At 31.3% G+C, this 24,920-nt stretch overlaps 1 protein-coding gene and 1 long non-coding RNA gene across 3 annotated transcripts; both read right to left on the reverse strand.

Moving 5' to 3' along the window:
- Positions 1–1,653: 1,653 nt before the first annotated feature.
- Positions 1,654–7,660, reverse strand: LOC134277599 (uncharacterized). Its single transcript, XR_009994287.1, has 3 exons — positions 7,320–7,660; positions 4,642–4,772; positions 1,654–3,063 (listed from the first exon to the last, which is right to left on the reverse strand). It is a non-coding gene; the product is annotated as an uncharacterized LOC134277599 (long non-coding RNA).
- Positions 7,661–10,395: 2,735 nt separating this feature from the next.
- LOC134277600 (formin-like protein 1) lies at positions 10,396–23,731 on the reverse strand. 2 transcript variants are annotated; one of them, XM_062759921.1, is made up of 23 exons: positions 23,389–23,731; positions 20,531–20,623; positions 18,376–18,548; positions 17,817–17,955; positions 17,670–17,720; positions 17,412–17,510; positions 16,867–17,016; positions 16,035–16,151; positions 15,674–15,793; positions 15,547–15,573; positions 15,104–15,374; positions 14,771–14,877; positions 14,571–14,667; positions 14,393–14,452; positions 14,081–14,208; positions 13,847–13,915; positions 13,551–13,637; positions 13,142–13,210; positions 12,984–13,061; positions 12,161–12,287; positions 11,562–11,659; positions 11,257–11,421; positions 10,396–11,140 (listed from the first exon to the last, which is right to left on the reverse strand). In XM_062759921.1, exons 2-23 carry the CDS (start codon positions 20,618–20,620, stop codon positions 10,430–10,432), a joined length of 3,033 nt encoding a protein of 1,010 aa, XP_062615905.1. In that variant the 5' UTR covers positions 20,621–20,623; positions 23,389–23,731; the 3' UTR covers positions 10,396–10,429. The 2 variants fall into 2 exon arrangements, with proteins under 2 accessions (XP_062615905.1, XP_062615904.1); XM_062759920.1 differs by lacking the exon at positions 23,389–23,731 and having other exon boundaries at positions 20,531–20,820.
- Between the last annotated feature and the right edge of the window lie 1,189 nt (positions 23,732–24,920).

Genomic DNA, 24,920 nt, shown 5'->3' on the forward strand with positions numbered 1-24,920 from the left:
CAACATTCTCGTTTTGAGATTTTATGGTCGATACAATGAAATTAATTTGTCAGCAAATCTATTATAAAGTCAAATGCTGAATAATTGTTTTCATACTAATTGTTAGGCCAATATTAACACGCTGAATTGTCGACGCATTTTTATTATTTCTAGAAAATGACAAGGAGCACACGGCGGGATGTTTAAGAGGGGTTTGCTCTGCTACAAAATTTATATTGTTTTACCGACACCTAAGCTTGAATACACCTCGCTATCGCCATACATGTACAGGTATTTCATACAAAAATTTTAAAAATTCAATTAAAGATTTAAGTTTTTGGAACTGTTTGAAAACCCTTTTTGTTAGTTTTGGAGAAACATATGGAGATAAAGAAGAGTATTCAAAGATCAAAAGTCTATAAAACAATACAAATAGGAGTATAGCAAACACGAACCACCATAACATCAAAGGTGGGATCTGGTGCCATGGAGGTGTGAGCATCTCCTGGCGACGGTCTCCTTGTCATGATTGGGAAATGATGAAAAAACTATCGTCAATTCAGTTTCATTAATGGACTAACAATTAGTATGAAAAACGTCAGTCAGACTCAATGATAAATTGTATTTGCTGACAAGGTCATGGTATCGACCATGGAACTTACGAAATGATGACTTTAAACAAGACTGCCTAAATTCTTGTCTCATCATCTTGTTTGTCAATAATTTACCTCATTTTTTTAGAAATTGTTCATACGTAGAGCATGCTCTTGTGTATCGAATCAACTGAGATATATAAACTCCGTATGCAGGTGATGAAGGTATATTGTTGCATACATAGGCGTCGGGACCGGGGGCTTTTTTTGCAAAAATATAAATAATATAGGCATTGAAAAAATGGGATTTACATTTTTTGTTGGTTTAGCCCCCCTTTCAATTTGCTTCCGACGCCTATGACATAAGTAAGGGAAGTTAAAGTCATCACGTTTATCATAGGGCTTGGTTGTTAGATTACCATTTACGTCTTTTTCAAGTAAAATATCCAAATATGAAACTGATGTGTCAGACTCCGTGGTATCTTTTATCTCAAGCTCACCGGGATATATGTATTGTATTGACATAAGAATAGAAATTATTGTTAATTGGACAAAATTTCTTATGCCTCCAATAGAAATGTTTGCAAGTGCTCGCTCTATTGAACAAGCCTCTGGATTTAACCTTTCAGCAACCATCTTTATTAATCATTCTATACAATATTTTTTCACTTTAAATCTTATCATGGCGAAACTTTGAAGGGAAAATAAGAATCTTTGCGGGTAAACTTATCATTTTTACTTGCTTAAACATGAATCGAGATTTTATATAATTTCAAGATTTTTGTAACAGTTTATTTGTATCATTTGTCCTTAGGTGAAAATATTATGGAGTCATCATTGTTTTAATTTGGAAGCCCGTGTTCGTAAAACTTTTTTGGTCACCCTTATCCACGAACTTGAATCCCCACGAACAATAATTTTGTCAATATATTTATTCGTTGAATCTATGTGCAATTAATAAGCAAAATTACGACGTCCCCATCAGCCAACCAAATTCTACTAAACCATGAACGTTGGTCCCCTAGAATAAAAACAGATCCACAGTGAGTAACAACAATGTGACTTAATGACAAAAGCACCATTCAAAATAGCATTTTTTTACAAAACGTTTACAAATCAATATTAGAAGTATTTCATACTTAAAGAGACATGGACAGAGTTTCAGCTAAATTATATTTTTTAATTTGCAAATTTTAACTAAGGTATTTATAATGATGATTAAAAAATTCAATTTCGGTTGATGAGATACAAGAGAGATTTAGAGTTCCAAACCTTTGTTATATAAACAGGGACAGTGCCAGCTTTCTGTTTAAATAAGTTAAATATACTAATATATGTTCAGTCAAAGCACATTTTTTTCATTAAAGAAGTTAATCCTAAATACGATAAGACAGTTTCTAGTGTTTTGCTGAATCTCGTTTTGTTATAAACATGATATATTTTTTATATGTAAACAAAAACAAGGTACGAGCCTTGTTTACATTATTTGTTTAACAATTTTAAGTTCTGTATCTCCTTTGTAAATCAACAAATGATATTCAAATTTTTGCTGATTATTAATATTGCCTTAGTTTTCATTGTAAACATTACAACTGTTTTTTTTTTTTTTTTTTAAAAAAGATTTCAGTTGAAACTGTGTCCATGTCCCTTAAAAATGTATTTAATTTTACATTTCATTTTTTACATTAATATTTCTCGGTTATCACATAAATCTCCTATTAATCACACTAAATGCACTTTATTTAATAAAAACGGAATCTGTGACCTACTTTCATTTTATGATATATTGAACCGGAATTTCCCTTTGATTTCTAAACAAATAAACCAACGACACGAAATCTGCATTACAATGTATTTCGTTACTTTCATAGTCTTTCTCATAATTTGTCCAAATTGATTTCTATCATTAGACAGAGATTCCAAGTGGATGTAGTATTTGAATGGGATTCTTAGACACTTTTCCTGACTAAGCCAGAGGCTGCAAATGCCATTGTCAATTGGGATTTTACACTTGGGTCAATCTTCTGAAGAAATAATTTGGTATTGTCTTATAATGGTTCCCATGACACGACTGTAAAAACATGCAAATACACTTAGTTCATCACAAACCATTATGAATTTATTTGATTGTGGCAGTTATTTGTTTTAGTACAGATGCACTTATTCTTTCTCCAGCGCTTTCGATGTTCATGCATATATAGGAAATGGTAACATTTAATTAAACTCCAGGCAAACAAGATAAAGTATGCTTAGCAAAAGTAAGCTAATATCACATAATTAATAAGAGCATAATATTGATTATATTTAAAGTCGCCCCAGGCACGTGTATACGATGTGCAGAATTATCAGTATTGCACAAGTCTGTCGAACAACAGGAAAAACAACGTTCTGTATCAATGTCATCGCCCCAGATACCACAGTGAGGCGAACAGGAAGTTGCGCACCGTCTGATAAGGACGTCAAACTTTCCGAATGTTTCATTTCGTTGGACCTGTCGAAAAAAAATAGAAAAATAATCTTCAACCCAATTCTTATTTTTTCCTTAATCTAAATAAAATTCAGAAACATACCCATTAATTTTTGTATTTTTGAGAACAAGGGCGCTAACAGGATTTGAGCACTGACGTATTAACGTTCCAATACCTATGTACAGCGACAGGGTCTTCGGTTTATACGGTCCTAGACTCCTTGTCTCGTTGTTTAGTATCCGCGACTTCAAGAACGAATTCTTTACTCCTCGAGTCTTAAGTCAATGCTCAAACACAGGCAATTTCAAGTACATGTAATATGTTAACGTATGATATTTTTTTTAAAAATACACGGAAATACATACCGTATATCCGGTTTTTTCGCATGTTAGAAATTTTGCGAAAAAGGGGTAGATTAGTACAGTTTAAATTTTGCGTAAGCTATTTTTTAATTGAAGATTTTTTTAAAATTTAAAATGGTAATGTTTTTTATGTCACGTTATAGCTGACATAATTTCTGCGTGTTTTATTTTTTGCGAATTAAAAGTTATCGCAAAAAAGCGAAAAATAGATCATCGCGAAAAAAACCGGATATACGGTAATACCGTATAAGTGGAAATTTTAGCGAGACGCAAATTTAGCTTTTTGTCCTTAAAATATGGTAATTTATTTTTAGCGAGAAGTAATTTTAGCGATTTTAAATTGCTCACTAAAAACTATTACAAATTAAAAACAGTTTATTTTTAACAATATTTCATTTTAGTGATCTCAGAACCCTCGCTAATAATGCCAAAATTAAATCCTCGCTAAAAATTCTGTTTGTACGATATTATTATACTGCTATTTTGAAATTCCGTCAATCAGGTATGATAACAAAAACATCACTTTTAAAAGAGACCCATCAGTAATGAGTTAAAATTGAGCTCGATTTTATTCGTAATAATTTATACAATGAATTTTTATGTTAAAACTAAGAGAGAGTACATATATTAGACTTTGCTTTTGTGTACAATCTATGCTTGTCGTTCTGTTGAAATTTATGGCAAGGCTAATGGAAATTTCAATATATAACGCAATTACATCAATCATCTCTGTTATATCTACAGGCAAAGCGGAAATTAATCCGCACTAATCAATTACAGTATCTTTCTTTTCCAGATCACGACAGCAAAGTTAGCATTTGATAGAATGTAGTGTCTTCAGGATACCTTTGGGATTTTTATTCTTGATACAAGAATACTGAATCTGATAAATGCTAGTGAATTTGATTTATGATATGAGAAAGATACTGCTGTGAGCAACGTGCCTTTCTGGATCTTTGAATTCAAATTTATTTCATGGCCTTTATAATTAATGCACAATAACTTTCGTTGACTTTTCACAAAAAGGAATTTAAAAAAAAATAATAAATAGTTTTTTTCTTATGATTTTGTTTACTATTTTTACATTTTAATCAATGTAATCAAATAATCAAAGAAATTTATCATAACAAATATAGTTCGAAGAATTTGATAAATACTTTTAGAATCTGCATGGCATAAAAGTTTTTTTTAACTTTATTCAATTGAAAAAATAATCTTCATAAATATAATTTTCCTTACCAAGCAAAAGTTTTGATTGGAATCACATGAGACTACCCTCGTTGTGTTTGGTTCTAATACGCATGCACCGTATTCCCATGTCGTTGTGCAATTGTAACACTGCAGTCCAAAGCTTGGGACCGAATGCATTACTGAAAAATTGAATTAAAAATAACTTCATTAGGATATACATAATTTAACCTGCTAAGGCTTAACTAAACCTCTGTGTCATATATGTTGCAAAATGGTTGTAAATAAGTATGCAGGGTACCTGGACAGTATCTGAAGGTAGAGCTTAATTTTTTACCATGTCGAATAAAATATTTAACTGTACATTTTCTTTCTCCACTTTCTATACATCTTTTCAAAGAAATCGATAAATGCATTTTTAACTCTGATCATATACATGTATATGGCACGCCAAATTCACAAAAAGAGCTAAACATGGTTTCACAGTCGATAAACTAGGTTCATCAGTTGTAAACTATAGTTTACGGACTGTAAACTATAGTTTACAAAATCAATCTACATTTTACATGTGTAAACCCTAGTTAATGCGAAAATCTATGTTTCAGAATCGTAAACTATTCTTAACACCGAAAAAAATCATTTGCGATTGCAAAACATAGATTATCTGATAAATATAGTTTTACGATTTGAAAACTATGGTTTACAACTCTTGACTTTAGTTAACCATCTGATATAGTTTCGCCATTTGTGAAAATATGCTTAACAAATTTTAATTATAGTTCACGATTGTAAGTTATAGTTTACAGACGTGAATCTATGTTTATCAACAAAATCTATTGTTAACGCTTTATTACAGACAGATAAACTTAGATTAGCATTCGTAAACTATAGTTAACAACCGTTAAATATAGTTTTACGGATGAAAACTATAGTTAACGAATTGTTAACTTTAGTTCACGGTTTGTAAACTATAATTTACAGTCGATAAATCAAGTTTATGAACTGTGAAACAGTTTAGCTCATTTTTGTAAATTTGGTGTGCCATACATGTACCTTCTTCCCAATTTGACTTTTAAGAATTCAATTTAAAATTGTAATCTTAGCTTTTCTTTGAAAAGCGTTTCACTTATAAACAAACTAGTGAATATAAATGAATCCTTTTAAGTAATAGCAATGACTATTGTATATTTTCAAAGGAGAAAAAATCATTTACTCTGGAGGAAAAATCATCTTGCAATGTAAAAGAAAAAATATTCCCCTTGCTTTCTAGTCGCGCTGGGTTAGGACTCTAGATCTACGTAGAATGCATGGGTAACTAAAAGCACCACCTTCGCTTCCTCTAGCTATTTATCCATGATTTTGTTTTTGTTTTGTTTGTTTCTTGCCTCCTTGACAGTTGTTCTGTTGTTGTTGGTTTTGTTGTCTCCATATCCTTGCTTTGCAATCCTTTTCGATCTCGCATGCTACCTTATACCAAAGTCCTATATGCATTCATCATGTACATGTATAAGTTACCAAAAATTCAGGTATGGTCTTATTAGGGCTACTAGGGTGCATATCTTTTATACTATTTCAAAGGCTGTTAATAAAGAATTTATTTTATGACCTCTGGAATGAGTAAACATTAAATCTCTATCAATTCGATTAAGTGGCAGCAAAGTAATCCAACATAATTTCTCAATATTTGTACCGATGAAACCCGCCACAAACGAGCATTAGAAGACGGAGATTTACCGATTAATATATTAAATTGTGGTTGCCTGCTGTTTGCATTACGAACAATTGAGCAACATGTGAAAATTGTATTTCCAATATTTTCAGATAAAATATTCCTAGACTGAATGTCTGTGCAGATGTTTTATATTGTCTGATCAATATTTTCCAAAAGAGCACGGAAAGGCGCTTCAACTTTGATATTTTCTAATATATCTTTAACATTATGAGAATGTCTATTTTGTTGTAATTTGCGACGTTTCTGTGATTAATTGCAAATTCTTTGATCACTGATTTACTTTCATAAGCCAATTTATAAACTGGACTTTCAAAGAGTTTCATCAGCAGAAGTCTTTCATCAATTTTTAATGCACTGGTAAATAGTATACAGCATGTAACTTTGGAATCTGTTGGTAATCTAATTACAGGACATGCCTAAACAGAATAGATGTTGAGAGGAACTGTGAGATGGTACGATGGTGCTGAAGAGCCATCGTTTCTAAATATCTGAATCTTAGTACATGTACTTGATTTTGAATTGTATCGAATATAAAACCAAACTGTCCATAATTCTGAAAAAAAATCAGTTAATTGCCTTTCTTTACTTGGTGTATTTTCTTCGTCTTTTGGATGTTTTGACTGTTTTATTCTACATGTCTTTAACTTATGAACATTGTATATACATGTAAAAAATAGATTTCTAAATTGTAAATTGATTATATTAAATGCTTTTTTAAAGTTTTGAATCGTAAGTATTTTTGTCTTATTTCTTGTTTTGGAAAGGGGGAACAATAAAGAAACAAAACAACTTTTCCGACCCCCTAACTATATGTATTTTGGCTTTGCGTCGTTTACTTGAATAAATTCCATTTTTACACTTTCAATACTGCTGTTATTTTCTTTTAATTCATGAAATAAATACATCGGTTGACTTGGCTTCGGTCAGTAAAAATAACATAGGAACATAAAATGCAATACTGTATCAAAAATGTTTAATATTTTTAAAACATACTTACGCATTATTAAAGCGCATAAAAAAAATCCAAAGTAAAGCCCGGAACACAAAATCATGTTAAAGAAAATCCATCATCTTAGCTCGGGCTAGGTAGAGGAAGGACGGCTTATCGCCATTGACCAAGTCTTTCGTGAGGCCATTAGCAAAAGATCATCGTATCACTGCAATATTTACCGTCACCTGTTAATCGATTTGCGAGCTTCTCTGTAGAATTTAACTTACACCGTCGAGTCCAGTTTCAGAGTGAAAAATTCTCAAAGTGAAAGAAGCAGTAACGAAGGCGAGAAAATGGTGTAAGAATTTATTGATCCCGAGAAGGTAGCCGGAAGCGAAGCAATGAACATCGACTTTTTTTCTCTCTGTGATTTGTCATGGGATTTTCGGGTAGAGAATTTTTATACTGCATTGTCAAAAGTAGGAGAAATGTCAAGGCGTTCATTTGTTAAGGATGAAAAATGATGGAACAACTGCTTCAAGGACTTCAATGACAAAATACTTTCTCTCATAGATACAGACTACAAGCTATAATTGCCAAACAATATCAATACCAGAGGCAAACAATAATTTAATATTTATTCTTTGCTACTGGAAATAAATCTTTTTAAATATATTATATGAATTCAAGCATTCTTTTTGTTACAAAAGCGATAGGTCATTACTTAAAATTTTGTTTTCATGAATAGTTACTGAACAAGATAAGGACAATTATGGATTCTTACCAGTATTTATAATAACGTGGACTTCTAATTGTAAATTTAAGGTTAAAAATTAAAAATATGCTTCTACTTTTGGTCATTTCTTCTTGGCATCCAATGTAAAATCATTGTAAGCTAAAAAAGATCCTAACTTTGATGCAAATTAATAGTTCATGCAGTACTGCACGTTTCCTTTGCAGTATGAATCAGTTATTCTGTGTTTCCTGTCGTGTATAAGGCCATGGTACGTACAACATTTAAGGTAAAGTCAATTTGTGATCACATCGAACATTATTTATATTGACGGCAGTGGAAACATGTTAATTGGTGTCATAACCAGCAAACTGTTTTCAGACATTTCGAAATATTAGAACCATACGACCTCAAAAAGTACATATCTCATCTTTTCTGTTCAAGTATCTAGTTTTTGTTTCCAGTGTTATAAATCCTATAAAATTATAAATATTAAAACTCTTTCTGTGACTTTTCTGCGATTTGCTTTTGTATTCATCTAAAGCAGAATTTATTCAGAAGCATAAACAATTAGAGGACAAATCTTATAGTAGCCTTCAACTCGATATTTTTACCAGGTATATGTTGAGTCGTTGACGACTTATTAACAGTTAACAAGAATTACTTCCATTCATATTTCGATTCGATTTATCCAAGTGAAAAAACGCTGATATTTATCTAACAAAAATAATTGATACAACGTGATTACAACAACTTTTTTAAAGCTCTCCTATTGATGTTGTTATCTTCATCGTCTGTAAATGGGATTTTGTCTCGGATGGTGTCCCAAATGATTTGATAAGGAAGAACATGCAATATGCAAGAACAATTTCTAAAAAAAAAATACACGGCTACTGACAAACAAATTGATACATCAACAGTCTTGTTTAAGGTGTATTTCTCAAGTTTAATTGCATGCAAAATTATCTTAAAGTCAAATGTTACAGGTCGACATTTTTATACTTATTGTTAAGCCATTATTTACACATTGAATTTTCTAAAGATTTTTCCATTTGCCCGATGATGACAAGGAGCACATGACGGATATTAACATTCAACAGAGGATACTTCAATACTCCTCCTTAACACTTGGTCGTACATCTGGCATGTTTGCTCTACTCCAGATCTGTATTTCTTAGAAAAAACTTTTGAGCCTGATTACTGTATGATACATTTATATTTTACGTAATTAATGATGCAATTCATCTATAGGACCTTTACAGGCACGTACATGTAGCATTGGAGGGAGAAAAGATCGATCCCTCACGTCTTTCATACCAGTGAGAATGTTCCTTGAAAGGCCAAGTCCCTTTTTATGTAAATGTAGCATAGTGAAATCTTTCTATGAGAACATTTGGATTTTTTTAAATGATTTTGATTATTTGTCATTCTTTAGCTACTTCAACCTTCAAAACTACACTTTTTGTTTGCCAAAATCTACCTGTGGTAAATTGAAATAATGAAAACGTTAACAAGCAAAACATTTTTGTAATTTACATTCGGCGAGTAACATGCTGTAAAATAACATTTTTGTACGTTTTAATTTTCGTTGTTCTTTGGAATGTAAAATTCACACTGCAGTATCAATGTCTCTTGTTGAATCCTTAAAGCAAATCTGACGGAGGAGACATTTTTTCTTTGTAGTACAAAGATTTGTTCCCACTACAAAATTACAGCAAAAAATATTTATACAGCTTTAGGTAATGGAAAAAAATATTGCTAACTATGTGTACTTTTATTCAAACTGTACATGATGCAGCCCCCTTCAAGCATTTCCGAAAACGATTGATGACAAAAACGATTGTTGAAAATGGTTTTAATGACGGGTATGAGACCATGACAAACTCATTGTAAAAGGATGTTCGACATCAGCGTCATTAATGTTCAACATATATAATGGCCTACCTTTTCATCCAGACTGATTGTACTCTGCTTTTATGAAGGTGTACAAGCTGCTATGAAGAGTGTGAATTGGCAATGACGAGTGTGAGAGTCGCGTCATCTATCAGACAATGGCTAATAGATTTTGTTTGAATTACAATCATTGTACATTTTCTGTTTTGTGTGACGTACTTCATCATCTAGTGTTTGTTGAAGGTGTTGAGAAGGTATAAATTTAATTTGGATAAAAAATGTAGTAACTGACATATTTGTAGTATTATTATGTTTGAATATAAATCCTGATTTCAGGGAGGATAAACCTGTAAATTCAAAAAAATAACGCAAGGATTGTGGAAAGGAAAACAAGATAATCTTATTCTTATATTTAATTGAATATCATTGATAATAAATATTGCACGGTTGTTTTAGTAGGTGTCTATTGCACCAAATAAACTCAGAACACGAATTTTCAAAAACATGTACACAATGCAAAGCACATTGATAGAAATTATTTCCTATTTTCTTAAATGTAAATTTCAGACCTCATATTCATATACCCCATGTGAACAGCCACATTGGGTATCGTACAATATTCATTTAATTTCCCATCAAAGTCTTTCAATACCCGCTCCACATCGTCCTCGAGCCTGAGAGTTCCACAGACGGAATAATCTGGAATCGGTTCCGGCGGAGGACTCGGCTTCCTCAGTAAACTCTGGTATTTGTCATTTTGTAAGATTTGCCCAGTTAAGGCAAAAGTCCTGCTGGTGGAAGATCGAAGATACTGACCCTCGGATCCAACAAATGCACTGTCTTCACTTGCTGTGTCATAGTCAAATATACTATCATCCTCCTCTTTTGGTGGGTCTAAGTTTTTAATTCTTGCGACAGATTCTTCTCGTAAAACGTCCGTACACGCGGAGGGATGTGGACTGTTCACCACCCAGTCTTCTATGGTCTGATCACTCAGAGTAACTATTTCCTTATCAGCAATATCACAATTTTCAAATGTGAAGACCTTTTCACGCTGCTCTGTCTCGTTTTCTTCAAGGGCATTACGTTCCTTTTCAATGGGATGGGTAGAATTCTGATAGACAAGTTCAGGAGATGTGGGAGATTCAGGATATTGAGACTCCGTCATATTTACATTTGGAATTGGTGGTTTGATATGATTTGTCTTTGACAGATTAATGCCTTTCCGCCATCTTTGTCTACTTAGCTTCTTATCAGCTTTCTGTAATACAAATGGTTACATGAAATATTTACGCTAAATGTGTAAATTTCTGGAGTAAACATATGCGTTTAACTCTAATTTTATTTTATTTTGAGTTGACCAAAAAAAGACCTTGCCTTGTATGATTCTGCAAAATTATGTATAACATTAAGGAACTCTTGAGAGTCTAATTCGGCAGGATTCTCTCCAAACATGGTACACACTGAACAAAATACTGTCTCCATTTCTTTAAATTCTCTCTGGATTTTGCTGCAAATGGGTGAAATATCTCTTTGGAAAAGCTTGTGCTAAAGTTAAAGAAAATATGCTGATACTGATTTTAAATGAAAAAAAAATCATTAATTATAGCAGTTCATGATAATTATACTACAAGTATATTATACACCGTACAGGTTTCAGCATTTAAAGTAAACAAGGATACAATGAGACGTTGACACGAAGTTTCTGCAATCTCTTGTTGTAAAATGGTCAAACCATCATTCATGTCTTTGACAGATGCGACCAATGATTGGAATGATGCTAAAAAGAAACATTATTAGTCAAGATGGCATCTAAATGCTATGTTTTTAATTTAGTTAATCAAATTTAATGAGATGTAAATGTACATTATATTTGTCATTGGCTTACAACTTTTTAGTTTTCGTTTACCAGACAATGTCATTCTTTATTCATATATACATATACAGTATAATTGTTATCCGTACGTATGATATTTTAAAAAAAATAATTTGGAAGGAAAATTGTTAATATGCAAATAACGCAGATGAAGTTGAACTTAAGGCAACTGATGTTAAAGTTGAACAAATTTTTACAGAGCAGGCAATGCATATGATAACACAAAGTTTTGGAAGACATAATTATAAATACAGTACAAACTAAACAATTTTCAAATTGATCTGAAGCAAAACAATCAAACAGCGTTTTTCTATACTATGTGTAAATGCATTACAATTTTATTTTTATTTTTTTAAAAAGTATATTTTTTGAAACAAAAAAATCACAAAATCAAAGCAACATTACCTGTATTGTTTTGATGAATGTCAAGGTCATTATACCAGTCGTGTGAGTCATGATAGTGACGAACAACTATCTCTGCGATATACTCCAGTAAGGTCAAGGACCGATCTCCAGACCGAATTTGTTCTAACTAAACATGAGTAATAATACGATTATCAAAACGAACTTTAACAAAATAACCCCTATTAGACGATGTGGAACAAATAAAAATTGAAATTTAAAATTAAACTAAATACAATTGTTTCATATTTTGTAATTTTACTAGAAAAAAAGGTCAATAATGACCTTACAAGTAATCTTTATGATACATGTACATGTAAAAAGATAACTTTTTATATTGCCATATCCCTAATAAAGCAATACAGCCTCATCAGCTGCTTATGAAGTTTATGTTTATCAGTTGATTCGAATTGTAAGAGCTTTCTCTATGTTCAAACAATGTATAAAACGAGGAAAGTTATTGACAAAACCAGTAAAACAGTAAAACAGAATGTATAGTCCTCCAAGGCGCCTATTCCCACCTCAATTGATTTAAAGGTCAACGTTTGCTCTGTTCCAAGTCTGAGTGTTTCAATGGGACTTTGTGCTTTGTTACTGTACTTTTTTTTTTCTAGATTTCATACATAAAATACGAGAATATGAACCTCTCATTTCTAACCTTTATCATCTGAAACGCAAAAATATGATTACCGTATATTTCTTGATTTGAGTGAAGACCTATTCATATTCACTAATATAATACCCCATGTATTATTCTCTCATCATCGCTAAACTCGAAGAGAGGAAAGGAAAACCAAACATCACTAAAGAAAGAAAGAAACATTACCAGTGGTAAAGATGCTACCCTGAATCCAATGGCTTGTTTTCTGTTTCCATTGATGAAATTTCCAACCGCCAAAATAATCTAAAATTTAAAATGATTAATAAAATTGTCTTGTTTATTCTTTTATTTTTTTTCCCGAAATGTCATAAATATAAAGTTACCTCGAATATTTTCTTCAATTTCGTACATCGAATCAATCTTGTGGAGATGCTCTTTAAATCTGCGATTGGCTGAAAATCGTAATTAAATATACATATGCCATAATGAAATCAGCTTTTTCATTAACATTTAATTGAATGAACAGAATATCTGCAATAAATGACTATAAATTTGCTGAACACGAGTTATTAATAGCATTGATAGATATAATAACGCTCAATATTCTTGTCATGATCAATAATCAGTACTAATAATTATGTCATTTAATGAGATACCTCTTACTAATAAAATCTCTCTGGCATGTTTTCTTACCACAAAATAGTTTTACATTTATTTTTTATGAGAAGTTGTTTTTCTTCCACTAAACATTTGATTATTTTTCGCATTTAAGGACAAGTGCCGAGACATTACCGAGAGAAGTGTTTCCGCCACGCGAGGAAAACTGTCCATAAAAATCATAAGACGAAGCCTTTCTTCAAGTCTACCAATCGCCATCAACTAAAAAATAATTACATTACCTACCATTCAGAATTTATAAGCTTTTTATTCTGCAAATTAAAGAGTTTCTATTAATTCAACAAAGTACTGATGCATTTTAAGATAAATTTACATTCCGTCTTTTAAAATGATCCCTTTCATGATAAAGGTTTCATGGTTTGAATTTCCCAACAATAATTCAGATTTTTTATTTCAGATTAAAAACTTACTTGGACCAACATTTGCTCTGCTTCGTCTAAATCTTCCAATTGAAACTCCAGTTCCATAATTGTCCTCATCTGTAAGTTTTGGCAATATTTTCACATTATTTATGATGTTACATTTCATACATGTATGATATGTATATAAATACATGTACCTATGTATACATACATGTATTTATATACATGTACATATAATATACTCTAAAGAATAATTTGATCATTGTGTTTCAATGACTTTACCTCGTTTTCAGTTGGAATAAACTTCAGGAGTAGCTCGGCATTGTCTGCTAAGAGAGCATCTGTGTCATACTCTTCAATGAATCCTTTTATTTCGATTGGAGATCGTCCGATTCTTTTCTGCAAAATAGCTGTTAAAACAAAGACAATAAGTTAACTTTATATAGGATATTCCATACACGATATTGAATACTTCTAAAACGTAGTTATTAACTCAATACATACACACTCTCCTTGTCAAACACAGATTGAATGAAAAAGGAAAAAAAATCGTTATATTTAATGCCATAAAAATGTCTTTTTCTAAGTACTTACAAAGGTTCTTAGCTCTTGAAGATTCCATGAAATGAATTTTTGAAATTCCTCCCTTGAGAGCTAAAAATTTGAATGAAAATCCATGAAAGTTTCAAGACGAACAAAATAATTACATGTATCTGAATATCTTTTTTGATGACACTTATGTAGATGGTAAAAAAAGCTTTCATGCCCTTACGCTTAGGGTATTCTTGCTTTTGTTCTTGTCCAATCTTAAAGCTCTCCTCTAGTTCAAATAATTCGATCTGTTCTAGCACTCTTTCATAGTTAAGACTCTGAAATGTAGAGAGTTTGATTTCAGTCTAAATGTAAATATCTGCCTATTGAAAAGTAAAGCATGGGATTGAAATGTTTTATCAAAAGAATTATTATAATTACCTTGAACATGGTATTTTCCACATCACCTAGAACAGTCCAATTAAGGTATGGCATTTTTGCTTTTGTAGGAAAGGGAACCTTTTCATCTTTAGATTCAATGCACTCAACTGAATATGAAGTATTTTCATTAGTAACATGTAACATAATTAACAATTATTGTATTAAATATACAATATATAAATTGTAGAATGAAAATTTTAAAAAAAAGATACAATGTAATTCTTGAAATTTCATTTACTTACATAAATTTACATCATAAGTGTTTACATAAATTTGTTTTCATGTAAGCTGGATTATAAAGATCGGCGAATTTTCCATCTCTTTTTGATTTACCATTTTCGTGTTGAACCTTTTCGTTATTTTTCATGGCTTTCAGTTCCTGCAGGCAAGATGAGAGTGTCTGCAATGCTGAGTTCTGACCAGGATCGCTTTGTAAATGAACGTCGACATTAACAGTTACTGAAGGGTTGTTATGGAGATATTTTTCAGTCTGCGCAGGCTCAGTGGGAATATATTGAGATCGAGGCTGATGATTGAGAGGTATTGGTGGTGGTGGCGGCGGTGGTGGAGCAGGCTTGGTTTTCGTTGATAATAGTTTGTCTGTCTATTAAGTAAGAAGTAAGAATTATTTATTTAATAGAACAAATAAATAATGAGTATATGACTGAAAAAAAAAATCAAAACACTACACCTTGTTTAAAGTAATACCGGTATTATTTCTTTTTTAAGTTAGATTAAGTGTCAGATAATAAAATGCAATGAACATGCCTATATACCTTTATCTGATTTCTCAGTGTTGAAATCTAAAAAAAAAAAAAAAATGAGAGAAATAAATATAAGATTATTAGTTATGTCTTGTAGTTACACTGTAATTTCGTCTCTATGATATTCAAATAATTAAACCTTTTCATGGAGGGTCCTATTTATTTCAATGACTGCATCAACATCAATCTTGCTGTTTTGGAAGTCCATTATTTCTCTGACTAGATCATCTTTCTCCTGAGCTTTGCTGTCTTCAGTCATCTGGAGGGAACGGGAATAAAAAGTAAAATTTCCATTTTTAGTTGGTTTTTCCTTAAGTTAACTGTGGCAAATCATCAATTGGCTTGACATTGTGAAGAGGAAACTTTGTTTAAAATTCATTTTGCCGAAGGAAAAGGGTTATTTTTTATCGTCATACTTATTTATCTTCTGTTACATTGATAAAAATGAATAAATAATATACAACGAAATAAATAAAGGCCGATATAATTACAATACCTACCAGAATAAGAAGCTTTGGATCCACCCCAGCCATTTCTAACTCAGTTTGCAGGAAGACTTTGATGTTTGAATTAGGGGCAAAGGTGATTAAAGAATTCAAAAATCTCATGCAGCACACCTGTATAAGTATTGAATAAAAATTAAATCTCAAGAGTTTCGTTTTGAAAGCCTTTTATCAATTAAGATCTAGATAAACATTAAGAATAAAGAAACGTTTAAATAAGATACGAATCTGAGTACTCAATGAACTATTATTAAAGGACTTCTGTCATAGTTTCAAAATTTTGTCATACGAACGAGAATGCACAGATTTCATTGTAACTTCTACTATACATTTGCCTTGATTTTCATATTTTAAGATAAATAGACGGTTTGGTCGTGTCTTATTTGTGCGAGAGATCGATGATTTTGAAGATAATAAATTTGGGCACTCAGTTCGCGAACGTCAAAAAATACACAATACCATTTTATGAAGAAATATCACTTTTTCAATAGTTTACAACAAATCCATATATATTTTCTTGTGCTATTTGTAATATAATTTCGATATACTCAATTTGTTTTAGTTTTCAATTTTTTCATCACAATAATTTACTAATTTAATTTAATTACCTTTTTTTTAAATCTTAACAATATCAAACACATAAACAAGTATTTATGCTAATAACATAACAACGATCGTTTATCAGTTTTGAAATCTGTTCATTTCGAGAGATTCAAATGAATTGCACTTATTAAATTGCGATGCACCTGTAGAGTTTTATGTATTTAATAAAAGAATGTCAAAATCTCAAAAATTCTAATTTATGGAAGAAGAACTTTTAATATTAAACCTGGAAAGAAAGCGGCCCATCAGATCGTGACATCAGCATGTTGACGAGGAATTTGAATCGAACAGGTTCGCAGTTTTTCAATCGAAAGTAGGTGAAACAGTCGATATTTCTGCTAAATCCGCCGGGTTCCCTAAGAATTAGGCTCATAATCTAATGAAAATATTAATTATTTGATTAATCATAGCATAGAATAAAGTTCAGTATTTTGTTCATATTACAGATTCATGTTTTTTAAGTTGCCTGTTAAGATTTTCCTAATAAAAATTCATTTTTATATTAATTAATTTCATTCATCAAAGACTTGAACTGATTTTTCTTCATTAATTGAATTTTTGACATTTTTACGCCCTAAAAAATTTCATTTCATTTATTGGAACTTGTGAAAAATCAATACTCTATCACGTAACGGAAGAAACATTACAAAGATAATCAACTAATCCACATCAGCACACATCAGCTCAGAAGAAAATCTAAGTCTTGATAATTACGATCAATAATGCACTCTAGTAAACAAGATCATGATAAAGAGAATTTGGATATTTAACCTCTAGTGCGGCGACTCTTGACTTCGTGTGCGAACTCATTAGAGCTGAGGCGACGCTTTCCAGTCCGTACGTAGAATCCAGTAATATTTTACTTGCTGACTGCAAATTAGAGAGTAAAAGATGAGCTGTCAGAAAATTACAAGAAATCGATTGCAAATGAAGTTATGTGATGTTGTAATTGGTAAATATATTTTTTTCTTTCTTTTCGTTTGATCAGATATAAAAATATATTGTGTTTTGTAGGAAAAGATGATTTACCTGAGCACGGAGGCAAAACTTGATACAGACCAAGCAATCATATTCGTCTGTCTGTAATATAAAAATCACATGTTTACAAGGTGTTACAAACACAGTTTATGTATATCTAAACTTGTTATATAAAATACATAAAACATTGAGTTATACCAGTAATCGTTTTCTGATTTGTGCCCTTTCTTTTGACGGTACTGACGTCATTTCCTTCGTCGTCTTCTGTATGTTTCTTAACAACGTCAACAATAACGCAAGACCGTCGTTCTCTTTCTTGCAAAAGTCCTCGATAAACCTTAAATCACAAGCAAGAAAATACATAATTTATCTAGAGAGGAAATGGCACAATATCGTCTCCTTTTGTATTATTTTAACTAAAGTAATTGCATTGGAGAGTTTTCGGTTTTTGTCATTTAAAGTCATAAAGGACTCAGGTTTTTTTTACAGAGAAAATACACATAAATATTTTATCTTCAAACTATCATGTCTTCTTTTATGATCCATCTTTTATGATCGTTAAAATGGCAAATAAATAATGGAGCTTCTTGTAAGGTCCAACAGACGGTTACGAATAAGACAACTTACCCCTCCCAATTACCTCAGACGTGTTCGATTTATTCCTTATTATTTTGGTTTTCTCTTATCATATGTTATCAAAGTGAATGTGATTTTAAGTAAAAATATCGAATAAAGGTTTCGACATTTAAAAAAATACCATTGGTAGGACATTTTGAGGTCCAGTGTGAGTTTTTGTAGGAAGTAGGACACAGGGTGAGGAGAGCCTTGGTTGTTATGTCCAGTGTTCGAAAGGAAATCACTTTCTCTATCACAGTAATGTTGAAGGTATTCGATGTACATCGCCATACTGTATATTGGCTCCCTTGTTTTCTGTGAAAATAAACAACAACACCTTTTTTATGGCACGGTATTGCTACATCATTACATTTTATACAAAGTTTTTTAATTGTTTTGCGAGATTAATTACACATGTATTTGTTTTTAAATTTTTAATTAAAATTTTGTAACGACAACACTCTAAAAAAAGTTTTACTTAGTAATTTATATTTACTTAAATTTGTGTATGTAAGTAATAACATATTACTTGGTTTTTACTTACAGTTTACCACTAATTACTAGCAATTACTAAAATATTTTTAAATTGCTATATTTAATTGTTTTACTTAAAATAATAAATTATTTACTGCATCAAGGAAGATTCAGAGCAGCTGCAGAACAAATTACTTAAATCTGGTAGTCTAATTACTATATATATACTATAATGAAAAAAAAATAAAGATATCAGAATTTTATTTTAATTCCTACATATAACTAATTTTTTTTTAAACTTCGTTTCGGGGGTACATAGTTTTTGTCGTGTCCATCTGTCTATCTCTCTGTCTGTCTGTTTTTCTGTTTGCCCGCAAAAACTTTAACCTTTCCCATAACTTTTGATTTAGCGGAGCTATGGCTTGCATATTTCACATGTCCATTCCTTTTGACAAGACCTATCTTTGAGAATCGCCAAATGTGACCTTGACCTTGGAGTTTGACGCACTTTTAAAAAGCAAACCTTGACTTTAACTTTACAAAGGTTGGGGTTAGTGCATTCATACTTTACATATTTCATCGTTGTGACAAGACCTTTCTTTGGGTACCACCAAATCTGACCCTTTGTCCTTGACCTTGGAGTTTGATCTGCATTTCAAAGTTGGTAAACTTGAACATAACTTCTGAAGGGTTGGGGCTAGTGCTTTCATATTTCAGATATATATTTTTTGTGGCAGGACCTTTCATTAGATACCAATAACATTGACCATTTGATTCAACTGATTTACTTAAAACAATAATTTATTTACTGAATCAAGGAGAATTCAGAGCAGTTAGTTAAACGTTAGTCTAATTACTATCAGGATTGAATTCTTAAATTTTCATATTAATTGTCTGTGAGGAGGAGTTATCTTTCTTCTAAATATTCCTTCATGTAAAAAAAAAGTTATACTAATTAAAATGCTGTATTAAGTACTTGAAACTTTAAACCATTTTTAAAATGGTCCTTAAAAATATACAAATTATTCAATTTAGAAGGCTTTTGATGTTGGAATTAAATGTTTTATTGCTAAATATAATAAAATAATTACAAAGAAATAATGTCGATTTTAGTAAATATGATAAGTACTTCATTTACTTAGTAACTTCTAAATAAGTTCTCCTAAGTAATTACATTCTAGATTTTAATTAATTTCAGAATTACATTTACTTAGTAATAATTCATTAAACCTAGTAAATAGAAAGCATATCATCTCTAAATTAAGTAATAATGATTTATTAAAAATGAGTAGTTCATTTACGAAGTAATATAATTCCTATTAAGTATTGATACTTAGTAAATCATTTTATAAGTAAATGAATTCACCCTAATTACTGATTATGTTTACAATTACTAACAGTGATAGTCATTTACTTGCTATTCTGACTAAATGGATTACTAATAATTACTAGTTTTTCTTAATCTAATATCTTATTTTAAAAGCAACGAGTAAAACTTTTTTTAGAGTGAAAATGGATGGATAGTTTCAAATGTGAAATTGCTTTTCAATGTTATTATTTTTTGTTGCACATTAATTAATTAATTAATTAATTAATAATATTGGTATCACATCGTTTACAAAATTCTCTCAGTTTTGTTTCTTAACCTGAGGACATTTATTTATTAAGCAGTGTGACTTTTTTGGAAACCCGTATCTTGATTTGACTCATCATTCTTTGTAGCATTTGCAGATTTATTCGCTAACTTTTATTCTTTACATATAGTGTTCAATAATATTCTTGAACTTTACGTACAAACATTTTTATTAGATTAGCAGTCCTACCTGATTAAATAGGATATTCCATTTTTCCTCCAGTTTTGCTAGCCTTGCCTTTTGTCTCTCCACAGCCCGGGGGGAGGTGGGGGTCGCCATTACCTACAAAGATACACGGCACTACTCATCACACTCTCATTATGTAGGGCTTACAAGCCTCTGCTAAAATGCTCGTCTTTTTAAATCACTGAATGGAATGTTCTTATTAATTGTTCATTAAAAACTGAGGACAGGGTATGAAATAATATTGAAGGATAAAAATCCTGTCGAATCACGATTGAACTTATCAAATGAGTATCTATTTCCTGTATTTTGGAATTTAATTGTAACCATTATATTTTTAAATTTTTGTTCCAGAGGAGGTAAGGATTTTAAATTCCAAAATAAAGGAGCACAAGATACAAAGAATTTTATACCCCAGCATGCTATTTATTTACTTCCCCCAGAAGAACGGGCTTAATCACCCGATAATCTGACATGGGCTCTCTTCTTAATGACATCAACGACCGTTAGCCTCATTGTCAACAGAGGAATCTTTGTTGTACAAATTGTTGGGACAATTAATGGCTATGTTTACAAATAAACTGTATGCATGCGACCTAGTTGGTCCCATTTCAAGTTCAAATTGTGGCTCATTAATGATAAACAATTTATCCAACGGATTACTTTAACAGGAATCCTGAAAGATATTACAGATCAATGTAGAGTCATGTTGATTTCAAGACACATTTCGGAGAGCGATATTTTAGATTACCGATTTATTTCATGATATATTTAAGGAGGTTGAGTGTTTGCAAAACTGTAAGACTGTCAGTAAAATATTAATTCATTGTAAATAATTTATCAATTAAAAAGAGAGACCAACCCGATACATGTAGATCACACGAAACAATGCACGTTGTCATTTCATGTTTTGAGTTACGATTACTTTGACAGACAAGATGGTTCCACTCTTTAAAGGTTGGTGAAAGGTGTGACTACAAGATACAATCGTATAATTGTTGAAATTTACACAATATGATCAGGTTTCTTTGTCGGAGTACCAAATTAGCACCTACAAACTTTATAACAATAGCTCCTTATTTAAAGAAAAATATATCACAAGGTGACACGATTGAAAAAAAAAGATCCATTAAAGAAATTTGGTGTTACTTCGCCCACTACCTGAAATCACAAGAAAGAATTCTGTTCGTCCTCGAGAAGTTTTGAAACAATATTTGAGAGCTTTGAGATAAAAATCTCACTCAAAAAAGCAATTTACATTTTCTGAATGAAAAATTTTAAATATCACTTTATCTTACTTGTAATATTGCATTTTAAACATAAGTGTACTGTGGACAAAATCTAGACCTTTGGTTTTTTACAGATTTCATAACTATTTAACAAATACAGAATGTTAAACAATTTGAGACAAGGAAGGAAATCTGAAAAAACAGTTAAGAAGGGCACTACTTGATAGTATATTTAGTTTACTTTGAGAATTTTTTTTATCGTTTTACACCCTGAATTGCCCTGAAATTATTATTAGGTATCAATTTGCAAACTGCTAAACAGCAATGCACTGATAGATTTTTCATGTTTCAGAAAAATTAACGACGTAAATTTTAGATGTCAAAACCTTCTGAAATCAGAAACTTGACTGGTGTCAAAGTTAAAAAATGTTCTTAATCACCATTTGATTGGTGAAGCAAATATTTCCATGCCAAAACCAAAGAGCTGTTGCAAACTGAAAGTAAACATCGTTCTCTGGAAACAACTTGTAATCTGGGTACTTCAAAATAATCCTTTTACTTTAAGTCTCACAATCTCCCTTGTTAAAGGTACTTCTGTAAAACCTCTGCCTGTTCGAGATAAAGACGTCCCATTGATGTTTTCAGCAGTTTCCTTGTTTGACCGATTAGAATTAAATACGAAATCCTTACCATTTAAAAGTTGCTCGGAAATTGAAAATAGAGGAATCCGACTGCATTCCGTAACAATCAGTGGAGGTTCTAGAATTTTGGTCAAATTGATACGATTATAACACTGGGGTGTTTATAATACCTGTCAAAATTAAGAGGATACGCTTAATGACATTTTCTACATGTCTTTTTACTTTTCTGCTGAGTCTTTTTTCTGTCCGAAAAATGAGATTACATCATTTGCTAATTTCTTGTTATATCCTCCAGATTCTGAAACCGTTTACCTATATTTATTTAAATGAAAGTACAAATACCACTTTGTATTTAAAATTGTACTTTTGAAGAAATGTGCTTAAAATGAAAACGCTATGAATTTCCAAGTTCCCTTTCAAATGCTATAACACGAATAAATAACAAAAATGCTTTGTATAGCAAACATTTTTTTTCTTTTTCTCCTTGTGTGTAAATGTGCGTTTCCACATTCTCCTTATATTTTCATGTACATACCCCATTAGCGATTCTCTCTGTGATGTCATTCAACTTTAATTAAATGGGATTCTTTCACCCTTTTTTGCAGAATTTAATGAATGAAGAAACATATTATTCTAAAGATTACCGCTTTACATATACATAAATCATTGCTTTTTGCATCGCTAAGCTTTCCATCCAACATCTCAATAACTTTCAATCCTTTATCAATTTATGATTTATGATAAAGGATACCACCCCGTTTTATAAATCATCCGCATGCCGGAAAATTTTCTATTACAAGTTCTACGACATTGTTTAAATTAACAATCGATTATTATTATTAATTATGATAAATATATGCGACAGAACTATTTTAACACTTTTAGAAAATGATGTACAACATTTTATATTTTACACAAAAATGAACTTAAAAATTTTTCTTAGACAGAAAATTATCTTTAAAGTTTTGAACAATTTTCGAAATGATCTACTTACTTGTGTATTGCAGTGTTCCTCTTTTGAAATTCACAAATACATCGCTCACGAAGAGGAGGGGTTGTTAACTTTAGTACACATATGCTAGTTTACTAGGTAAACAGGTAACATTGTATGGTTAGCTTCGACAAAATAGTCACAAGTGGGCTTCAACTATTAAACTGATATCCACCGGGGGGTACACTGGGGTCCAGCCCCTTCCAGACAGAAATGCGGACGTTTGAAATATTGTCGTAATATCTTGGGTCTCCTTGAGAGATATTTTTCTCCCCCAAAATAAACACTCAGTTCTAAGTTATGTAAATAATTACCCCAGACCTCCACACAATGATGTTTCCTTTTACTACATAAAGAAGTCAATTTAAAAAATTTAAATAACGAGTAAAGTGCAGCGACATTGTTTTCCCCGCATGTGTTGACTTGCGGCTGGGATATGAACATGAAGAAATAACACACAGAGACTGGAGATGTGTATTTTGTATACTTTTCATTTACACTTGCAATTGAACAAATACACTTGAGAATAATAGAACTGTTTTGCAATGTTATTTGGAATTGATTTACAAATAAAAGGTTACAATACATTGCTACTTTGTCCTGATTTCTCTGCTTCCACATGCTTATACTTGAGCTGAGAGAGGGAGAGAGAGAGAGAGAGAGAATATTTATGTGAAGTTAGTTGTATAATGAAAAGAAGTAAGTTAAATGGGCTGACATGATATGGTACCAGTTATGAAACACTCATGCATGTGCTAGTGTCAGAAAGCTTTTACCTTAAAATTTGTATGAAAAATTTATAAATTTAAGATTAATTTATGTTAGAGACTAAGATGCAGAGAAAAAAATCAATTGCCTGATTTACCGAATTTTATGCTTTCTTAACGATTTATTCGTGCACCGTAAAAGTCGCCTAATGAATTATTCAACCAAAGGATCCAGACCCCCCTGTGTTCAAAGATCTATCAATTCCCAAACGTATCTTTATCAACACTTGATCAATATCATCTGAGGAAAAACAATCATTTTCATATTTACAAAAATAGGATCTCTCAACCTGTACAGAATGTCTAAACAGACAATTTACAGGCTGCAATCTTTAGACCTTGTAGAGTAAATTTGTTATAGATAGGATCGCACGAGGTGAATTGTCGTTATTTGATCATTTCCAAAGTAAAAGTAAATAAAAACAAAGAAAGATGATCAGTTAATGAGTTAGGTAAACAATTAACAAAATGAGTTTCAATATACTAGAGGCATTTTAATAGGTTCTGTCAACGTGAAAGTGATAGAGGACTTTTAAGTGCGGATTTAATAACGGTTTAATTTACCCCTGATTTTAAATTCTTAAGCGCACAGAGTCCTTTGATAGGATATTGTATGTCATGTGTGAAACAAGTGTTTTATTTTCAAAATTTAATGAATTAACATTAACGACTACTGTCAAAGACCAGCATAGTGTTTGTGTTGTGTGGTCCGTGGAAAGGAAATGCAGGATAGCATCAACTTATTAGTCACATTAATATCAAACCAAA

Source organism: Saccostrea cucullata, unplaced genomic scaffold (genome assembly GCF_032062105.1).
Source record: "Saccostrea cucullata isolate Sc308-1 unplaced genomic scaffold, CSIRO_AGI_Scuc_v1 ctg92, whole genome shotgun sequence".
NCBI classification, from domain to species: Eukaryota; Metazoa; Mollusca; class Bivalvia; order Ostreida; family Ostreidae; genus Saccostrea; species Saccostrea cuccullata.

What these genes read in the sequence shown, in the direction of transcription:
- LOC134277600 (XM_062759921.1), bottom strand. Translation starts at nt 20,620, where the DNA reads ATGGCGACCCCCACCTCCCCCCGGGCTGTGGAGAGACAAAAGGCAAGG. An exon ending in ATGGGCCGCTTTCTTTCCAG is followed by an intron (nt 16,152 to 16,866) that starts GTTTAATATTAA and finishes ATACTTATACAG; the next exon opens with GTGTGCTGCATGAGATTTTT. An exon ending in TTATTCCAACTGAAAACGAG is followed by an intron (nt 13,916 to 14,080) that starts GTAAAGTCATTG and finishes CAAAACTTACAG; the next exon opens with ATGAGGACAATTATGGAACT.